At 35.8% G+C, this 21192-nt stretch overlaps 1 protein-coding gene across 2 annotated transcripts in view; it reads right to left on the minus strand.

Moving 5' to 3' along the window:
- The window catches only part of NCAM2 (neural cell adhesion molecule 2), a 579580-nt gene that overhangs the window by 142253 nt on the left and 416135 nt on the right, over window positions 1–21192 (minus strand). For both annotated transcript variants that reach the window (XM_055421878.2, XM_055421887.2), the window contains exon 9: window positions 6453–6603. In XM_055421878.2, coding sequence (XP_055277853.1) covers window positions 6453–6603 — 151 coding nt within the window. The remainder of the gene's footprint in view (window positions 1–6452; window positions 6604–21192) is intronic.

The raw sequence follows: 21192 nt of genomic DNA on the forward strand, positions 1-21192 counted from the left end.
TATTTAATCTGCATCAATTATATCTGTCAGAAATAGACACAGATGTGATAAAACTAGAGTAAGTTATAGTATCTGTACACATTAAAAATGCTAGATATTTCAAGTTTTCACAGAGGGTCCATGTAAAGTCTGGGTTAAAAATTACAGATGAGCAGTGAAATGATTTTTTCACCTTTCTTTCTCTTGTTTTCTTATCTTCTGGCTGTAGACATAAACTTTATATTTCTTTCAGATGTTGACACTGAAATTCTCATGTTGGGTATAAAATCTAAGTAGTTGCTGGCATTAGAACCAAATTACTTCTATAAAGTAATCTTCTTTAAAGAAGAGCCATCTTCTTTAAAGTCTGAACGATTTAAATGTATTATGGTGAGTGCATAGGATAGGTTCATAAGAGAAGATTTTAATCACAGATATAAAATGCTTGTCTGTGATAAACAAGGAGCTTTTCTAATTTCTATCTGCTTATTGAGATACTATTTTTAAATGTTAAAATCATGGTCACACGTTACCCACCTCATCCAGTACAAGTAAGAGAGAATGCTACTAGAATTAGCTATTTTGAGTGATTGCAAATCTTGAGAAAATAATTGTGTGATACAATAAATGGAATATGTATGCAAATAACATGAGTCTTATATTAAGAGATTAATTAATCTCTCTAAATCCTTAAGAGTTTTCCAATATAGCTAACTTCTTTTATACAGGAGAAAATGCATTTAAATATCGCTATTATCTCTAAGAAATAAAAGCAGGTGCAGAGAGCTCAATGAGAATAAAATGCAAATAAAAAATTCAATATTTCTTAACAGGCATTGTTACCATGTAACTGTTAAATTAAATTTGTCACACAAAATAATTAAATCTAATTAACAGATAATAAATAATGAGTACCTAGTCACAAAACTTAATGATACTCTAATTGTAATCAAACATGCTATGTAGTCGGTGCTTATTGTGTTCAACTACATATCACACACCTGTTATCTCCTGTGTTTTATAAATTGAAACTCTAGTTCAACTCTTGCTTCTTAGAAAAAGTAATGCCTTTGGAATATTGAAAATGAACTGGCAGGATGCCAAGGAGTCTGTTTAAACTGAAACACAAAAGAGATTTTGAGCAACAACAAAAAAAAGATGTAATCTAAACACCTTCTAAGTTTAGTATTACTGTAAAAAATGTGGTTGGTATCAAATTATAAATGGCTCAATTCTTTTCCACTCATTCTTACAATATTACAATTCAGTTTCTTGAATCACATACTAAAGACAATTTTTGTAAAATATTTGTGACAATGTATAATTTCTTTGTAATGTTTATAATTTTATACTGTTTTGAATCAAAGATGGAGAAATAAAATATTCTTATTATTTCTAAAATTTAAATATTTATTCACATGAATAACTTCTGATGGGATTACATTCCATTGAATTATATTAAAGAGCTTCTTGATGAGGGTGAAAAAAAACTAAGATCATGGCATCCTGTTCCATCACTTCATGACAAATAGAAGGGGAAAAGGTGGAAGCAGTGACAGATATTATTTTCTTGGGTTTCAAAATCACTGCAGATAGTGATTACACACATGAAATTAAAAGACATTTGCTATATGGAAGGAAAGCTATGACAAATCTAGACAGAATTTTGAAAAGTAGAGACATCACTTTGCCGATGAAGGCCTGTCTGGTCAAAGCTATGGTTTTTACAGTAGTTATTTATGGATGTGAGTGTTGAACCATAAAGAAGGCTGAGCACTGAAGAAATCATGCTTTTGAACTGTGCTATTCCAGAAGACTCTTGAGAGTCCCTTGGACTACAAGGAGATACAACCAGTCCATCCTAAAGGAGATCAATCCTGGGTGATCATTGGAAGGACTGATGCTAAAGCTGAAACTGCAATACTTTGGCCACCTCATGTGACGAGTTGACTCACTGGAAAAGACTCTGATGCTAGGAAAGGTTGGGGGCCGGAGGAGAAGGGGATGACGGAGAATGAGATGGCTGGATGGCATCACCGACTCGATGGACATGAGTTTGAGTGAACTCCGGGAGTTGGTGATGGACAGGGAGGCCTGGCGTGCTGTGATTCATGGGGTCACAAAGAGTTGGACACGACTGAGCGACTGAATTGAACTGAACTGAACTGAAGTACCTAGAAGGTAATAATCTCACATGGCTACCACAGAGTAGAGGTTGGGCACATACATGAGAACATTTATATCTTGCTATGAACCTAAAATTCATTCTTCAGTTCAGTTCAGTTCAATCGCTCAGTCGTGTCTGACTCTCTGCGACCCCATGAATCACAGCACGCCAGGCCTCCCTGTCCATCACCAACTCCCGGAGTTCACTCAAACCCATGTCCACAGAGTCAGTGATGCCATCCAGCGATCTCATTCTCCATCGTCCCCTTCTCCTCCCGCCCCCAACCTTTCCCAGCATCAGAGTCTTTTCCAGTGAGTCAACCCATCGCATGAGGTGGCCAAAGTATTGCAGTTTCAGCTTTAGCATCAGTCCCTCCAATGAACATCCAAGATTGATCTCCTTTAGAATGGACTGGTTGGATCTCCTTGCAGTATAAGGGACTCTCAAGAGTCTTCTCCAACACCACAGTTCAAAAGCATCAATTCTTCAGCGATCACCCTTCTTCACAGTCCAACTCTCACATCCATACATGACCACGGGAAAAACCATTGCCTTGACTAGACGGACCTTGTTAGGCCTTTGCAATTGAACAATCTTTTGATCATGGTAACCGTTTATTTAAAGCTGCGTGTGTGTGTGTGTGTGTGTGTGAGTTGTTCAGTCATGTTCCACTCTGCGACCCCATGGACTGTAGCCCTGCCAGGCTCCTCTTTCCATGGAATTCTCTTTCCAGGCAAGAATATTGGAGTGAGTTGCCATTCTCTTCTGCAGAGGATCTTCCCCACCCAGGGATCGAACCCAGGTCTCCCACATTGCAGGTGGATTCTTTACCAGCTGAGCCAATATGACTATAAAAAGTAAAAGTAAAATTTGAAAAAAAAAAAGAATGGAGGAAATAAAAATTGCTGGCTGAGCATGCCAATGATATAGCCCAACCCCCCTACTGGGAATAATTAAAAAGACTGAAAATAGCACAAATCAAACAAAACAATAACAACACTACCCTAAGGCTTCTGTAGAGGGACCAAAACAAAATTGGGGTTTTGGGGGGGAATGAAAACTAGTTTCCTTGCTTTCGATTTTGTTTTTTCCCAGCCTCATTGCTATGTCTAGAGGGAAGATGCTAGATAAGGAGTTTCAAAGTGATTCTGGACATAAAACACATCCAGAAATATAGAGGTACCCCGGAAAGAAGCCAATACAGGTTGAATAGTGTGGGGATTATCCCAGACGAGAATCAGAGAGGAGATGCCATAATTCTGGGTATAAAACCACAGAATACTCAGCCTAAACTCTGAGCTCTACATACTTAGAACAGATATAAAATGCATAGCAAAGATGTTAAGAAATCAACTGAGATTTGAATAACTGATTACAGGAGACAACACAGAATTCAGGGATGATTATCTACTTAAAATACTTTTTTCCAGATGGTTGTTGAGACCCAGAGTCTGCACAGGATAATATTTATAGTATCCATGACACAATGCCATATTTCTCAACATTCCATGAACCAGGAGAATATGAACAATTCTAAAGGGAAAATACAATTATCATATGCACACTCCAAAATACCTCAAATGTTACAACTATTAAATATGGATTTTAGAGCAGCTAATTTAACTATGTTCAATGAGGTAAACAAAAACATATACAGAATAAATGTATATATAGGAAATCTCAGCAGAGAAACAAAAAATACAAAATAGAAAAAAAGAAACTTAGAGCTAAAAAAATTAATATCTTAAATAAAACAAAAAATTCACTGAATGGACTCAGTAGCAGTAAGGAGATTATCACCAGAGAATCAGTTAACTTTAAAAGCAAACAACAGATATTGTCTAATCTAAAGAATAGCGAAACCTAAGATTCATAACACTGAACAATGTCTCAGATATCTTCGAGTCAAAAATTCTATATGTTTGTAGTTAAAAGTCCTAGAGATGAGAAAGAGATTAGAACAGAATAAATATTTATAGATTAAAAACTGTCAAATATATTGACAAATATAAATTTACAGAGTCAAGAAATTCAGTATACCTCAAACAGGATAAACCCAAAGAAAACCACATCTAGACATATCCTAGTCAAAATTATAAGCAACAAAGATGAAGAAAATAAATTGAGCTCAGCTTTAGAAAAATGACACATGGCATATAAGTGATAAATAAATACAATTGCCATGGATTTATCACCAGAATCCAAGGAGGCTAGAAGACAGAGGAACCTCATCTTTAAAGAAATGACAACCCAGAATTCCTTCCAAGGGAAAAAGTCATCAGGAATGATAGAGAGGGAGAACATTTTCAGATGAAAATAATAATAATAATAAATAATAGATTATATCCCCAACAGTCATGCTCTACAATAAATGGGAAAAAAATATCCTAAGACTGGAGGACAACAATATTAGAGGAAAATCTGGATCTGTAAGGATAGAGGAAGACAAAAAAGAACTTATAAAAACATGAGTAAATAAGATTTTTCCCTTTCAAGTTCCTTAATATAGCTATAATTTATTAAAATAAAACATCATAATTTATGGTGAGAGTCTCAATTAAAATGAATATGGATGTAATACATTTGACATCAAAAAATGTTTTAAAAGATCAGTGTGGAGTACTTGTAAAGGCATCTGTATTGTTGCAAAGCTTTTACATTTAATATAAAGTGTCAGATTATCAACTCTGAGAGAGCCTGAATAGCTATTTGTACATCAGACAAAATACACCTAGTCAGGGATTAGTAGAGAAAATGAATCATTCATGAGGAAGGCATACATTAGAGAGAGAAAAATGATCCACCAAAGATAAGCACATCCTGAACCTTTGAGCACATAAATTCACATTGTCCAAGGAACTTTGCAGCTGTGACTAAATTAAGGATGTTGCGTTGAGAAGATTATCCTGGATTATCCAATGTGGGTCCAATAAAATGGCAGGCAAGTCAAAGCTAGAGACAGTGTGATGAAGGAAGCAGAATCAGTCATATGATGGGATGTGGAACTCATTCTACCATTACTGGCTTTGCAGATGGAAGGAGATTGCAAGTTAAGCAAAGTGGGCATATTCTAGAAACTGCAGAGCCTCCACAAAGAAACACAACCCTACAAACACTTGATTTTATCCCAGTAAGAATCATTTCTGACATCTGATATCAAGAGTTTAAAATAGTATATGGTATTATTTTCAGCAAGTGAATTCATGTTCACTGGTTTATCAACAACAGGGCACTAAGAGAAGATACAGACTATAAATGTATATTGTGTCACTGAGCCTCTGAATACACAAAATGCAAAAATAAACAGAATTACAGAGAGAGAAAGAAAAGTTCACAACTATGGTAGAGAATTTTAACAACCATCACTCTAATAGAACAAAACAAATTTTGAATACATAGATTTAAAGAACATATAAGTGTTTCAAGTACATAGTATGTATTCACTAGACAGATAATATGCTGGGACATTACACAAACCTCAATAAATACAACAATAATCAAAACCATATAGAGAATATTTTTTGAAGCAAAATTGAATTAAATTAGAAATTAGTAACAGTAAAATATCTAGGGAAATGCTAAATATCCAAAGGCTAAACATATCCTCACAAATAATATTGACCAATGATGAAATAATCTACAAAAATATAAAGTATTTTCAACTGAAAGCCAAGAGAAACACAATAGACCACTATTTGTGGGATGCAGTTCTTTGCTTAGAGAGCAATTCCAGAAAAAGCTGAATAAACCAATATGTAAGCTTTTAAAAGCAAAGAAGGACTGCACCTGTGATCAAAAACAACTTGAATTTGGTTCACAATCAGTCCTTCCAAAACAGAGTATCCTAAATACTGTATTTTAAATATTATACAATAATTTATGAAGATGTGAAATAATTCAACAAAACCTGAATGAGAAATTAAATGCTCACTACATACATGAAACACAGGACCAATAATATTAAGAATAAACACATAAAAATCTAAGGAGGTGTTGATCAATTACTGATAACGAATATAGTTCTGTTTACATTGTGATTTAGGCTAAACGATCCATTAAAACGTCAAAATTTTTAGGGTAAGCAGTATCAAGACTATTAAATACAGTCAAATCTATATTGTGAAATCTCCCATAACCTCCACTAGATGTCTCTAATAACTTAACTTTGGCTACATTCCTTCTAATGTTATGCATCAAATACTGCAACATGAACATTTGTGTTTTGATTTTCCTACAAAATTTCATGTTTTTCAAAGAAGAAAAAAGTTGTCTTAGTACACAACTGAAAAAAATGAAAATAACTTACATTCAATATCAAGGTACATGCTCTTTTGGTGCCCTCCAATTCTACTTGCAGCTTCACAGTCGTATCTCCCTGAATCTGACAAGTCCACATCTTTAATGTGCAGTGATGAACTTCCATGCTGCCCTTTGACTTCGATACGTCCATCTGGGCTCTGTTTACATTGATTCGGGGAAAAAGGAAGAATTTAGGCTTATTTTGTGTAAAATGATGATGAAACATATTACATTTATCATTGACATAACAGTTGAACATAAACTCTTAACTGTATTCAGTTTTGTTTTGTTTTTCAAAAAAGCGCTGTTTCCATATTTATACTTTACCGGTTTTAGCTTATCCGTTTTAGGTGCCCACTTGCTTACAGGGACACTGACGTGCACGTAATAAAAACATGTTTTATCAACCTTTTTATTTAACATGCTCTTTGCTTTTTAGATTTCACTTGCTTTTTATAAAGCTAGTATGTTCTAGGGACTTCCCAGGTGGCGCAAGGATTTTGTTGTTGTCTTTCCGTTGGGTTCTTTGTAAACAGCAAAATGACAACAATGCCTATTTAACTGCCACCTCTTGCGAAGAGTTGACTCACTGGAAAAGACTCTGATGCTGGGAAGCATTGGGGGCAGGAGGAGAAGGGGACGACAGAGAATGAGATGGCTGGATTGCATCACCGACTGGATGGACATGAGTTTGAGTGAACTCCGGGAGTTGGTGATGGACAGGGAGGCCTAGCATACTGCAATTCATGGGGTTGCGAGAGTCGGATAGGACTGAGTGACTGAACTGAACTGAACTGAACAGCTTACCAGCAAAAATACCTCTGCCATACTTAAGTTTCTTATTTCACCACATAAGGAGAATGTACCAAGACGTATGACAATTAAAGAATTTAAAAGGAATTTATAGCTTTCATTTTTGAATGAATGCAACAGTATTGCTTATAAGCATAACTGGTACCATATGCATCACAGACACACTATTAAAAGCACCGTATTCTTAGGAAGTCATTGGAAACAATATGGAAATGATTATTCACATACTCCACAAATATGACTCAAGTCAAGGAATTACTTATAACCTTATAGTCTACGCTGCTGCTGCTGCTAAGTCACTTCAGTCGTGTTCGACTCTGTGTGACCCCATAGATGGAAGCCCACCAGGCTCTGCCAACCCTGGGATTCTCCAGGCAAGAACACTGGAGTGGGTTGCCATTTCCTTCTCCAATGTGTGACAGTGAAAAGTGAAAGTGAAGTCACTCAGTTATGTCTGACTCGAAGCAACTCCATGGACTGCAGCCCACCAGGCTCCTCCGTCCATGGGATTTTTCTAGGCAAGAGTACTGGAGTGGGGTGTCATTGCCTTCTCCATATAGTCTATAGATTGTATTTCAAATAAGAATTATTCTGTGCAACATAATTAGCATATCCATAATTGTTTTCTTAAATCATGTAAATACCTTAATAGCACACATGTTAAAACAGAGATAGTTTATTCATTCAACTTTATTTTGTACTGTCAAGCTATACAGTGGACTTTTAACACTTCATAACTCTTTGAAGACATCTGCTCTACCATTATTGAATTGATTCTTTTTAATTAAGGCTTTAGTGTTCAATAGAATATTGTATGTCATTCATTTAATTGAAATATGTATGTTATTATACACAGTATAATGGTTGTATAATTTTATATATGACAGATTCAAATAAATTTCAATACATGTGTGTACTTTACATTATTAAAATTATGTTTAATCATTTTTCTTTATTAATATCAAAAGAGTATGCTTTTGCACAGCTTGTGGGATCTTATTTCCTCCAATGGGGACCAAACCCAGAGCCACAGAAGTAAAAGTCTGCTTCTTAATCACTGGATAACCAGGGAAGTCCATCACTCGACTCTCTTAAAGGCCTTTTCAAACATGTTGATTGGGGCACAATATGGTTACTTTTTTTGCTTTTTAATTGTCTATATGAATGAAATCATTAAATAACCCCATTAATTATTGATAATTCATCATTTGAGAAATGGTCTTCAAAAATAAAGAAATAAAAGCTATGAGGGATGCAACTTAGACCAAAATTTCTTAGTCAAAAATATGTTCCCCACCTTCCAAGTATTGCTAAAGAAATAGTAACATGAAGTTTTCAATCTGAAGGGCATTCTATTCTGCCAATTTTTAAGATGTTCAGCTACTAAACCCATTTACTTAATTGAAAGAGAACAAAATGCAAGTATTCACAGAAGTTAAAAATCAGAATGAATGAATAATTGGCCAAGGTAAAATGGCCAATTGTTATATAAGGTAATTAACTGCTTTTCATAACTAAAAAAATATCCTTTGGCCAGTATTGTACCTCCACAATGGCGTGATCACTCACCTGGAGCCAGACATCTTGGAATGTGAAGTCAAGCGGGCCTTAGAAAGCATCACTACGAACAAAGCTAGTGGAGGTGATGGAATTCCAATTGAGCTATTTCAAATCCTGAAAGATGATGCTGTGAAAGTGCTGCACTCAATATGCTAGCAAATTTGGAAAACTCAGCAGTGGCCAAAGGACTGGAAAAGGTCAGTCTTCATTCCAATCCCAAAGAAAGGCAATGCCAAAGAATTCTCAAACTACTGCACAATTGCACTCATCTCACACGCTAGTAAAGTCATGCTCAAAATTCTCCAAGCCAGGCTTTAGCAATAAGTGAACCGTGAACTTCCAGATGTTCAAGCAGGTTTTAGAAAAGGCAGAGGCACCAGAGATCAAATTGCCAACATCTGCTGGATCATGGAGAAAGCAAGAGAGTTTCAGAAAAACATCTATTTCTGCTTCATTGACTATGCCAAAGCCTTTGACTGTGTGGATCACAACAAACTGTGGAAAATTCTGAAAGAGATGGGAATACCAGACCACCTGACCTGCCTCTTGAGAAACCTGTATGCAGGTCAGGAAGCAACAGTTAGAACTGGACATGGAACAACAGACTGGTTCCAAATAGGAAAAGGAGTACGTCAAGGTTGTATATTGTACTCTGCTTATTTAACTTATATGCAGATTACATCATGAGGAATGCTGGGCTGGAAGAAGCACAAGCTGGAATCAAGATTGCTGGGAGAAATGTCAACAACCTCAGATATGCAGATGACACCACCCTTATGGCAGAAAGTGAAGAGGAACTCAAAAGCCTCTTGATGAAAGTGAAAGAGGAGAGTGAAAAAGTTGGCTTGAAGCTCAACATTCAGAAAACAAAGATCATGGCATCTGGTCCCATCACTTCATGGGAAAGAGATGGGGAAACTGTGGAAACAGTGTCAGACTTTATTTTTGGGGGGGGCTCCAAAATCACTGTGGATGCTGATTACAGCCATGAAATTAAAAGACGCTTACTCCTTGAAAGGAAGGTTATGACCAACCTGGATAGTGTATTAAAAAGCAGAGACATTATTTTGCCAACAAAGATCTCTCTAGTCAAGGCTATGGTTTTTCCAGTGGTCATGTATGGATGTGAGAGTTGGACTGTGAAGAAAGCTGATCGCCGAATAATTGATGCTTTTGAACTGCGGTGCTGGAGAAGACTCTTGAGAGTCCCTTGGACTGCAAGGAGATACAACCAGTCCATCCTAAAGGAGATCAGGCCTGGGTGTTCATTGGAAGGACTGATGCTGAAGCTGAAACTCCAATACTTTGGCCACCTCATGCGATGAGTTGACTCACTGGAAAGGACTCTGATGCTGGGAGGGATTGGGGGCGGGAGGAGAAGGGGACGACAGAGAATGAGATGGCTGGATGGCATCACTGACTCGATGGACATGAGTTTGAGTGAACTCCAGGAGTTGGTGATGGACGGGGAGGCCTGGCATGCTGTGATTCATGGGGTCACAAAGAGTCAGACACGACTGAGTGACTGAACTGAACTGATCTGATTCATTGTTAATTACCTGGTAGCTCATTTGGTAAAGTATGTCTGTAGTGCAGGAGACTTGGATTTAATCCCTAGGTTGGGAAGATCCCCTGGAGAAGGGCATGGCAATCCAAACCAGTTTTCTTGCCTGGAAAATCCCCACAGACAGATGAGCCTAGTGGCCTACAGTCCATGGTGTCACACAAGTCGGACACGACTTAGCAACTAAACCAGCACCACCATTTATTGCTAAATCCTTTTGAATTCGCCTTCCTTTCTTCTGTGCTGACTTCCCTTGGCTTTCAGGACACCCATATGATCCTGTTTTCTCCCAGTTTTAGTTGTAGTCTCCTTTGTTTTGGTTTTGATTACAGCCTCCTTGCTTCCTTGAGGTCTCTGTATTCTGGCCTGGACTCTAGAGCTTTTTCATTCAATTTCACTTGAGCACTCTTATCCCGACCACATCTACACCGAGATCTCTAGTCACTCTTTCTCCCTCAGGGTCCTTCTTTCCCTGGAGCTTCAGAAATAAGATATATCACTGCAGGGAAAGTCCATTTGATACAGATCTCAAACCAGCATGTCTAGATGAATGCATCACACCCACCCAGGATCACCTGCCCTCTCCCAGGTAGCTTTCTTTCTATGAATGATATTAATACTAATTATTTCCCATGCCTCATGTTCTCATGTTCCCATGTTTTCACTCTCGGATCAGTTGCTGAACCTTTATTCATCTATTTATATTCTAAATAATGATACATTTCAGTTTAACATCTTGCTTGACATTACATTTCCAATTTTCAGGAACTGTGTTCCCCTGGACATATCTGCTTTCTCCCTCTCCGTTCAGAGTTTCAGTTGTGCTGCTGAGTTGGAAGGATATTGACAGGCGTCTCTCGATTTCAGAGAAAACAATCACACTCAGGAAGAATGTGACCAAAAAAGCCTTCCTGACTCTGCAAAATTCTACAACATTATGTTATTTCCTATGTTTCTTTTAGCAAAAAAATCATTCCAGCTGCAGAAATTATTTCTTGTGAAACTAAGAATAAGGCTTTTTTAAAAAAGCAAACTTTTATTTCTCATAAATACTTTATGATGGTTTCACCGCCAGTAATTTTCTATAATTACACATAACATTATATTGTTTCTGCCAACTCCTTAGCCTGATGTTGATGGACTTCCATATGGCTTTATCTTTCTGCTTAAGGACACGTTACAATTTGGGTATCAGTAATTTGGGTTCCAATTAATTTGAACTACTTGTACTGCAATGAGTATCCTGTGTTGTCTTTCTCTAAGCAGCCTTCACATATCTGTCTCTAATCTTTCCCCCTTTATCTCTTTCATATCTATATGGCAGAATTCTACCATCATTCTTTCCATTTCTTAGCCAAATATCAATTTATATTCATAATCCCTCATTGACTATTCTGTGTGTGTGTATATAATATTCATTGAAATCAATTCATTTCTTGGGACACATTGCTTTTTCTGGTCTTATCTGAAACTTTGGATTTTATCCTGCAGGTTGATATTATAGTTGAACAAATGCAAGACATTTTAATGACACTTCATATGAAAGTCACCTGGACTAGCATCTAGGAAAGAATCAATACATTCTAATTTTTATAAGGCAAATTAACTCATAGTGAAATATACATATAATTGTGTAAAGGAAATGTAATTCTTCAGCTATTTTTTACTATGGAAGAAAAACTTTGTACTTAATATTAGAATGGAAATAAGATACATTATTAATAATGTAAAACATCCTTCATTCATTAGGGAAAATATTGTCCTTCTGCACATTAAAAAGTAAATTTACCCACCTTAAAAATAAACAGGTCCTTTGGTTATCACCTGTTATAAATGATATAGCTTTCACTTGTGGATAACTATTCATGTAAGTTAGCATGTTATTAATATTAGTAAAAATGGTAGTATTTAAAATACTAAGGTAGCCAGTATGAGCTATCTTTTTTCTTTCTCACACTCATGTGTTAAACTGTTTTAGAATCATTGATACTTTAGAAAAAATTTGGGATCCTGTCACTTAGTTACTCAACATTTTTATCTATGTTTGCAATTGTTTTACAATAAGCAACAATATATCTGAGATTAACAGAAATTTAGGAAGAATAGAATCTGTTCTATTTCTGGAAGAAGTGTGATTCCCTGAGAAATAAGTCATTCTCAGAGTTAGCATTGTCTCTGTAATAATGCACAATATGCATTTGACTAGAAGACCAAAGTCATTTCTTCTCATTTCATATACCAAAGGGCATCTTTCTCTGTGTGCTACAAAAATGTATTACACATTTCTGAAAGAAAATCATTTATGTCTTGGCTTTGATTCACCACCTACAGAAGATCCATCTAAGACATCAGATATTTGACTGAGACAGGTTAATTGGTATATTAGCTGTTCGTGTAGTATTTTCAGTTTCTATCACTGCATTAAGATGATTGGAAAGTAAAGTGTCTGACTATACATTATTCTTTCAATCTTTTACAAAAGACACTCTCAGAAATTTGACTTGATATTATATCTTTTGCCTTTCTGAAGGTCAACTTAAGAACTGCTTGCTTGTGTAGTATTTCAGTATTTTTATAAAATGATTATTCATAGCGCTTATTGTCCTTTCATTAATTTCTTAAATATCTGTGTGAAACCAATTATCTTCAGTTTAGTACAAAATAAATATTTTGTTGTAAATTTTAACTGTTGTACATTTGAAATTATATAACGTATGTCATGGTTACTTTGTGGCTTCACTTGACTAGACTTCATTGTCAAATTTAGAATTCAGTTGCAGCAAACAATACATCTGAGGTGGTCAGAATTCTCTTGCTTCTTCCTCACATTTATGCCTTTGAATGTTTCTAGGGCCACTGACGCTTTTGGCCTTTTGTGAAATGGTGGTTCACATCAGTTACTCAACATTTTTTTGTATGTGTGCAATGTTCTGCAATAAGTGTCCAGGCGCTGGGGATATAAGCTGAGCAAAACAGAATAATTTCCACCCTTAGTAGAATTTAACTTTAACTGAGAAGACAGATATCATTTCAATAATAAAATACGAATAATCTGAAAAATACCACAGGTTCATTGTGGGGATATTATCGAAGGCGTGCGTTAGAGTCAGAGGTATCTTCCTTGATATGCTGAAGTCTGGACTGGAATCTGGAAATGGTGAAAGAGGCAGTGGTGTAGAGAGAATTCAGGGCTGCAGAGAGAATATGCCACCAGAAGGCTTATGGAAAAACTGAGAGAAGACAGCAGGTGTAGAGAAAATGCCAAGAGCATGTCAGATCCCCTAACACTGGAGAACCCAAGATTCATAGATGCACAAGTTTTCACCTCTTGGTTACATATTATTTTTTCTCATTATATGCTATGCATTTTTTGGGGGTGGAATTTTTATTATATATTCCGTTTACATTATTTTTCATTGCATTCCATTGCATCTCTATTCAATGTAAATTAAGTTTCAAATATGTAGATGTAGCAGCAAGACATGACTGTTAAATGCATAAGAATGAAAACAGACTCTTTCCAAAGGTTATTGGAATTAATTTATGCAAACTAACTTCTCAAAATCATAGAATTCCTATGTTTACTCTTAGTATTAAGGTCTCTTTCCTCTGGGCTTCATCCGACCTTCCTAATTTTATTCCTATTTTCATATCATGAAATAAACTTATGTACATTTACCCTTCCTCTATGGAGGGTAAACTGATGAAATAAAGAGCAATATGTCCAGGAAAATTTCTTAACTCACAGTTTCTTCACTGGTTATAGGGGTCAAAGGCCTTGTTGGTTTTATACAGACATAAACTCTGTGTTAATATTCAATGGCTTTAAATCTGTGGGTACTAATAATTATGCATCACATTTCCAAAATTTATATATTACTTAAAGTTATATTAAGAGTCCCAACTGTATTTCTATATGACTGTTACTTAGTATATTTATTCATTGTGACTGGGGTTCTAAGCAAATAACTTAGAATAAAAGAAATGTGTTTGTAGTACAGCTGATCATACTCTGGCAAAGCTATCACTTACTCTGAATGACAAGATACCTACTTTTATCGAATCCGAAGACAACAGAACAACATATTTGACCTCAAGACTTTTCAGAAAATTCAGGACATGGGAATTCAAGCCATAAGTGTGGGGCTAGTGTAGAAAGCCAGCAGGAAAATTCCACAGATTCAAGCTATTGAGCCATGTAAAATTTTATTGCTTTCTTCAAGGTAAACAAACTATGAAAAACAGGATGGTCACTACTGTTTGTGATAATCATTGCTTTTTCCAATTTTTTTCTTATATCCTTCATAATGCAAAAGAGCAAAGTAACAACAACTGCTTATTAAAAATGAATAAGGGATAAGAAGCCAAGAAGATATTAAAATCTAAAAGTTATATCCTATTTGAGCTAAATTTTAGTTTCAGGGCACACAACACTGCAAAGATAGAAAGGAGATCTAAAAGAATGAGGCACATTATACATGGAAATCCTTCCTATTCAACAATTTATTATAAGATGGTCAGAGGTATTGTAATGGTTTATGTACATAATTGAACTTAACTTGTGAACGTTGATATCACATGCTTACACTGTACTGCTCTGGAAGTAATGTAATAACTAAAATGTGAACTCCTTTATCGCAAGGCTTTGAATAAATGAGAGGTTTGTTTTCATATTTTTTAAACTCATATTTTAAAATGTTTTTCTCTGTAACATAAACTTAACCAATTAGAAAACAGATGAAGTACAAGACTAAAAATACTATAATTGGAATGGTATAATATTGATAACGATTGAAGCTGCAATAGAATGTGGGATTTCATTATACTATTCTCCCGTCTTTGTTTTAAATTTGCATCGCACATTTTATCCATGGAAATTTTTAAGCAACATAACCAAGATGGAATGTGTCCCTTTATTTTTATCAGTTGCTAGAACATACAGAGCAGATCAGAACCCAAATTAAAGTCTAGAGCATACTGTTGCAGACTACTCACAAATCCATGGATTTCTGTATTGAAAGCCAGTGAGGTTTTTCTGTAATTATTTTGCAGTATTTATCACAGTGCAGGTTGGCTTATCCACAGTGCATAACTTTTGCTGCTTTCCCCTAGGTCTAATTAGAATTACTTCAGTTTGTGTAGGCTCAGTGTAAGACATATGATTAATGTTATTACAACCAGTGATGTAGTTAGTGACCAGTGTCTAAGTGGTATGGCAATCTTGTTCAAATTATAGACAAATGAAAGATTTTTGAAAAGCAATATTCAACAGGAAGCAGTACAATAATTTACATGAGATGTTTAAAAAGTGCCTGACACATAGTATATATTCAATAAATATAACAATAGTCATTATCATCTCCTGATAGTAAATCCCTACAACATGCTCTATAAAGGAAAAACTTCAGTATGAAGAAATACAAAATATTTTGGGAACATTCTTTCTTTGCTCTATCTAAGAGACAAATGAGGACCCTATACTGAGCCTTCTTTGGCCACAACTCACTGGAAGCATAAAAAACACACATGACTGCTCTAAGTATACATAGGTCTTTTTCCTGTCTGTTTCATTTGGATAAATTGTATTTTTCTCTTTGATTTGACTAGACATTTGTTCTGCAGTACCTAATCTTATGTTAATCCAATCTAATCTTTAATTTTTTAATCTCTAGAATTTTGATTTAGTCTTTTACGCTGTTATGTTTCTCTGTATTATGTTCATGCTTTCCAGCTACCTTGTATACATATACAGTATATGTATTAAAAGAAAAAGAAAGAGGATATGTGAATGTTCCTATATACTAATACTGTCACCTTTGTCAATGGATCTGTTTCTTTTGATTGATTTAGCTTTTTTCCCCTAATATGGATATTTTCATGTACCTTGTATACCTCATAATTTTTATTAGATGCCACACACTGTGAATTATATGCTTTGAGTGAGATATATATATATATATATATATATATATATATATATGAGTGATATAAGTATTTTATAAATTTAGTGATACAATACATTATATATAAAAATATATAGATGACCTTTTTTATGAGATATTGTTAAATAACTTGAAAACAATTTTACTCTTTTGAGGCTTTTAAACTTTGCTAGGCAAGCTGGGGACAGTCTTTAGTTTAAGACTAATTCAACTGCATTACTAAAGCAACACACTCCAGGATTCCCGTGGTTCTCTCTGTGGCCTTGCAATTTCCTCATGTACATACACTTATCAGTACTCAGCTGAAGACTCTTGGGGAAAGTGCTGAAGATCTCTGGAGCTCTCTCCCTGTGATTTCTTCTCCACAGAGCTCCCTCCTCTCTGGTACCCCATTCTCTGATTTCTAGCACCCTTAATCATTCAAACTCAAGCTCAACACTGGCTCCTCAACTAGGAGAAAAGAGCCAGACTCTTCATCCTTGTGCAGCAGCCTGGAAACTCTCTACAGAGTACACTTGGACAGTCACAGGGCTCATGTCATTTGTTTCTCTTCTCCCATGGATCAATATGCAATCCATCACGACATAAATTCTGTCCACTGTCATTGTTAAAAGTCAGAGTATAAATCAAGCCTTTCTTCATCCAATATCCCTGGAAATATGAATTCTAACAAGTATTTTAAATTGTCACTAGTCCCACACTTGACATCAGAAAATGCAAGGAATTTACCACTAGTGACAACGTTTGTCACATATATACAAATTCTTATGGTATACAACACATTGCTTTTAACAGCATCACTTTTACCAGCCATATATCACAAAGTAGAATACTACTTGGCAATGTGTGTGTACATTTTTCCTTCTTTTAAAAATTCACATCATTTCAAATACACATTATATATATATATATATATATATATATATATATATATACACATCACTGGATTTATAAGAAATGTTATAAAAATAATGTGTATAATTACTGTCATATGTATTGGCAGCGTTATAGCAAATATACACTCTGTTGTAATGCACAGCTATGCTGAGTGACTCATATATTTTACTTTAGTGCCTCATAACTACATTTCAGGTAGGAGGCTCAAGATGATAAAAAATATTTCTTAGCTCTGTGTTGAACTCTTCTCAGTTGTATTAGAGTATAACAATTATGGAATTAACAAAATCACTTTACTGGAAATGCTATATATAATATATGCACATAAATACTAAAATCTAATAAGTATAAACAAAAATATCAAAAGTTTCATCAAATCCTTTCAGTAAATAGACACAGAAGCAAGCTACCTCTTAAAGATGACTAAAAATTAAAATTTTGTATAACATACATGAACTCCCTTGAGCTGATTTTGTTTAGTTTGGGGATTTAATCTGTTTGTTTTGAGGTAAAGTATCTCTTCATAAAGAAAAGACAAATTAAAAATTATCATGCATATACAAACTCAACTTTTTATAATTGCTGCTGCTGCTAAGTCACTTCAGTCGTGTCCAATTCTGTGTGACCCCATAGACAGCAGCCCACCAGTCTCCCCCATCCCTGGGATTCTCCAGGCAAGAACACTGAAGTGGGCTGCCATTTCCTTCTCCAATGCATGAAAGGGAAAAATGAAAGTGAAGTCACTCAGTCGTGTCTGACTCCTAGTGACCCCATGGACTGCAGCCTACCAGGCTCCTCTGTCCATGGGATTTTCCAGGCAAGAGTACTGGAGTGGAGTGCCATTGCCTTCTCCATTTTATAATTGCTAGAAGTCTTCAATTAAAAAAGAAGGTACTCTCTAGAAAGGATCTAAGTTATCAAGATCATAAAATAATGCACAGCAGAAAGGGAGTTGCAAATGGTAACAAAATTTATTTCTTTACCAAAGGCAAAAAGATGTATTAAGACAGTTTCAAAGTATGGAATGAATGAATTAATGCTACAACCCTAAACCACAGAAAGGAAAAGATACAATGTGGACTTTGTCAGAAACATTAAAAGAGAAGCCTATATTTCTATATCATATTCTTTTATTAAAAAAGAAAATTATGGCTCACACAGGTCTGTGATGAATATTTACATTGATATATATAAATCATTAGAAGATAAAAATTTACAGATGTTATCATTAAAGGGGAGCATGGTGGAAACAGAGAGCCAAGAAGCAGAGATGATCTGTGAAATTATATTACCTTCACTACAAGAAACAAAAGTGATAAGAAACACCCCTCAAGAAGTTTCTGTGTGCTGGGATATTCTGATATAGAATGTTTAGTAAACAATTATATTACAGGGCAGATTGCTGTAAATATTATAAGAAGGTATTGGAATAGTGTAATGCAATGTGGTATCTCAAGGTACTGATCAAAACAGCCAGTTAGACATGTTTTTTCTGATACAGAAAGAGGAGATCCAAATCTTTGTGGTATACACAGGAAAAGTGTGCCATTCAATTGCTTCCTAACTTCCTGCCTCTATAAAATTTGTCTATGAAGATTCCTCAATTATCATCTTTTCTATCACTTGGTCTCAGAGGATATTTTAGTTTAAATAAGCAAAATGACGCATGGAGTAATCAGAATATTATATCAATTTATTCAAATGTTTATCACTTTGGAAATGGCAACCCACTCCAGTATTCTTACCTGGAGAATCCCATGGACAGAGCAGCCTGATAGGCTACAGTCCACGGGGTTGCAAAGAGTAGGACACAACTGAGCGACTTCACTTCACTTCACTTCATGCTACTATTACTTTAGCATTCTGTTTTTCCTTTTAAATTTTTGTCCCAATAGATTCACAGCTCCTATGACTCGGCTAGATGCAGTGAACTTCAGAATTGAATGCAAGTATACTCTTCCCTAGAAAATCCAATGGATGGAGGAGCCTGGTAGGCTGCAGTCCATGGGATCGCTATGAGTCGGACGTGACTGAGCAACTTCACTTTCACTTTTCGCTTTCACACATTGGAGAAGGAAATGGTAACCCACTCCAGTGTTCTTGCCTGGAGAATCCCGGGGACAGGGGAGCCTGGTAGGCTGCTGTCTATGGGGTCGCACAGAGTCGGACACGACTGAAGTGACTTAGCAGCAGCATTCATATAGTAAGTCAGTTCTACTATTCCGTACATAGTTTAACTTCTTATCCAGTTTCAGATTTTGTAATTAAAAGAATAGTGTTCTAAAATTTATACTTAGTTTACCTGAAGAACTCAGCAATTAATCTAGACATCAGTTCAGTTCAGTTCAGTTCAGTTGCTCAGTCGTGTCCAACTCTTTGCGATACCCAGAGTTAAAAATCAGTAGGCTTATCATTGAGACTCCAGTTTGGCAGTTAAGGACTCTCTCAGCAAACTCAAATATATTGCATACTGCAATTAGTACATCAAAGACTTGTGATAGCTTTCACTTCATTTACAACTCACAATGTATATTCGAAGTTGTAGATGGATAAAGTACAAACACTATTAAAAATCTTCCAGCACCCAAGGACTGATGGAGAAAATGTGAAATCTTACTAGGAATAAATTAATTGATTTTAATAGTAGGACTTGAGGGGAAAATGAAGGTAATAGAGATTTGAAGAGTGACCTATCATGTTGGGGGCTTCCCAGGTGGCTCAGAAGGTAAAAAAAAAAAAAAAAAAAATCAGCCTACAATGTGGGAGACCCAGGTTCAATCCCTGGGTCAGAAATATACCCTGGAGAAGGGAATGGCAACCCACTCTAGTATTCCTGCCTGAAGAATTCCATTGACAGAGGAGCCTGATGGGCTGCAGCCTAAGTGATCACAAAGGGTCAGCAACTAACGTACACACATGCTGTCAGGTAGAGCAGTGTAGGTAATAAAAGGGTTTTCCAAATATCAGAAGCTATTGGAGGCTTCTGAAAAACAGAGTGATATTATCCAGCTTATTTCCAATGGACCCATTTCACTATTTTAACAAGAATAATAAGGGGCAAGGGTGAAGGCATTAAAACCTCTACAAAATTTTTTGCAAAAATCTAGGCAAATAACTTGGAGGAGGGCATGACAACCCACTCCAGTATTCTTGCCTGGAGAATCTCATGGACAGAGGAATATGGCGGGCTATGGTTCACAGGGTCATAGAGACATCTGAAGTGATTTAGCATGCATGCAGGCAAATAATTATGCTGGCTTGGACCAGAGAAGTAACAGTTGGGTTTTGAGAAAAGATAAAAATTTTAATGTATTTAAAATAAGAATAACAGGATTTACAAATTTGAATGTGTGTATAATAATTTAAAAAGTCAAAAGATTACACCAAAAATTTTAGACTATATTACTAGAAGGAAGAAATCACCATTTAATGAGATTGGGATGACCAAGGAAGATACAGAACTAGAGACAATGTACAGAGCTAGATTGGGTATTTTGCATAAAGGTACTTATTTAATATCCAAATGTAGCTACCTGGTAGATGACTGGATACAGACAACTAGGATTTAGTTGAAAGGTTCCTGTTTAAAATTTGGATTTTTTTGAATCCAGTTGATAATTAAAGGCATGAGACAAAATGAATAAATCAAGAGAATAAACATAGTTATATAAGAAAGGAATCCATTAACAAACCCCAATTTAGAGCCCTAGATAATTTAGAGGTCAATTAGAAGACCAAGACGGATGAGAGAAAAAAAAAACAAGAAAGTATACTATAAGCCAGAGCTTCCCAGGTGGCACTAGCGGTAAAAAACCCGTGACTCAATGCAGGAGACATGAGATGGAGGTTCGATCCCTGAATCTGGAAGATCCCCTGGAGCAGGGCACGGCAACCCATTCCAGTATTTTTGCCTGGAGAATGTCATGGACAGAGGAGCCTGGCAGGATACAGTCCATAGGGTTGCAAAGAGT

This window comes from Moschus berezovskii, chromosome 1 (assembly GCF_049115385.1).
Source record: "Moschus berezovskii isolate FMDL1 chromosome 1, NW_MosBer_1.0, whole genome shotgun sequence".
Taxonomy (NCBI): domain Eukaryota; kingdom Metazoa; phylum Chordata; class Mammalia; order Artiodactyla; family Moschidae; genus Moschus; species Moschus berezovskii.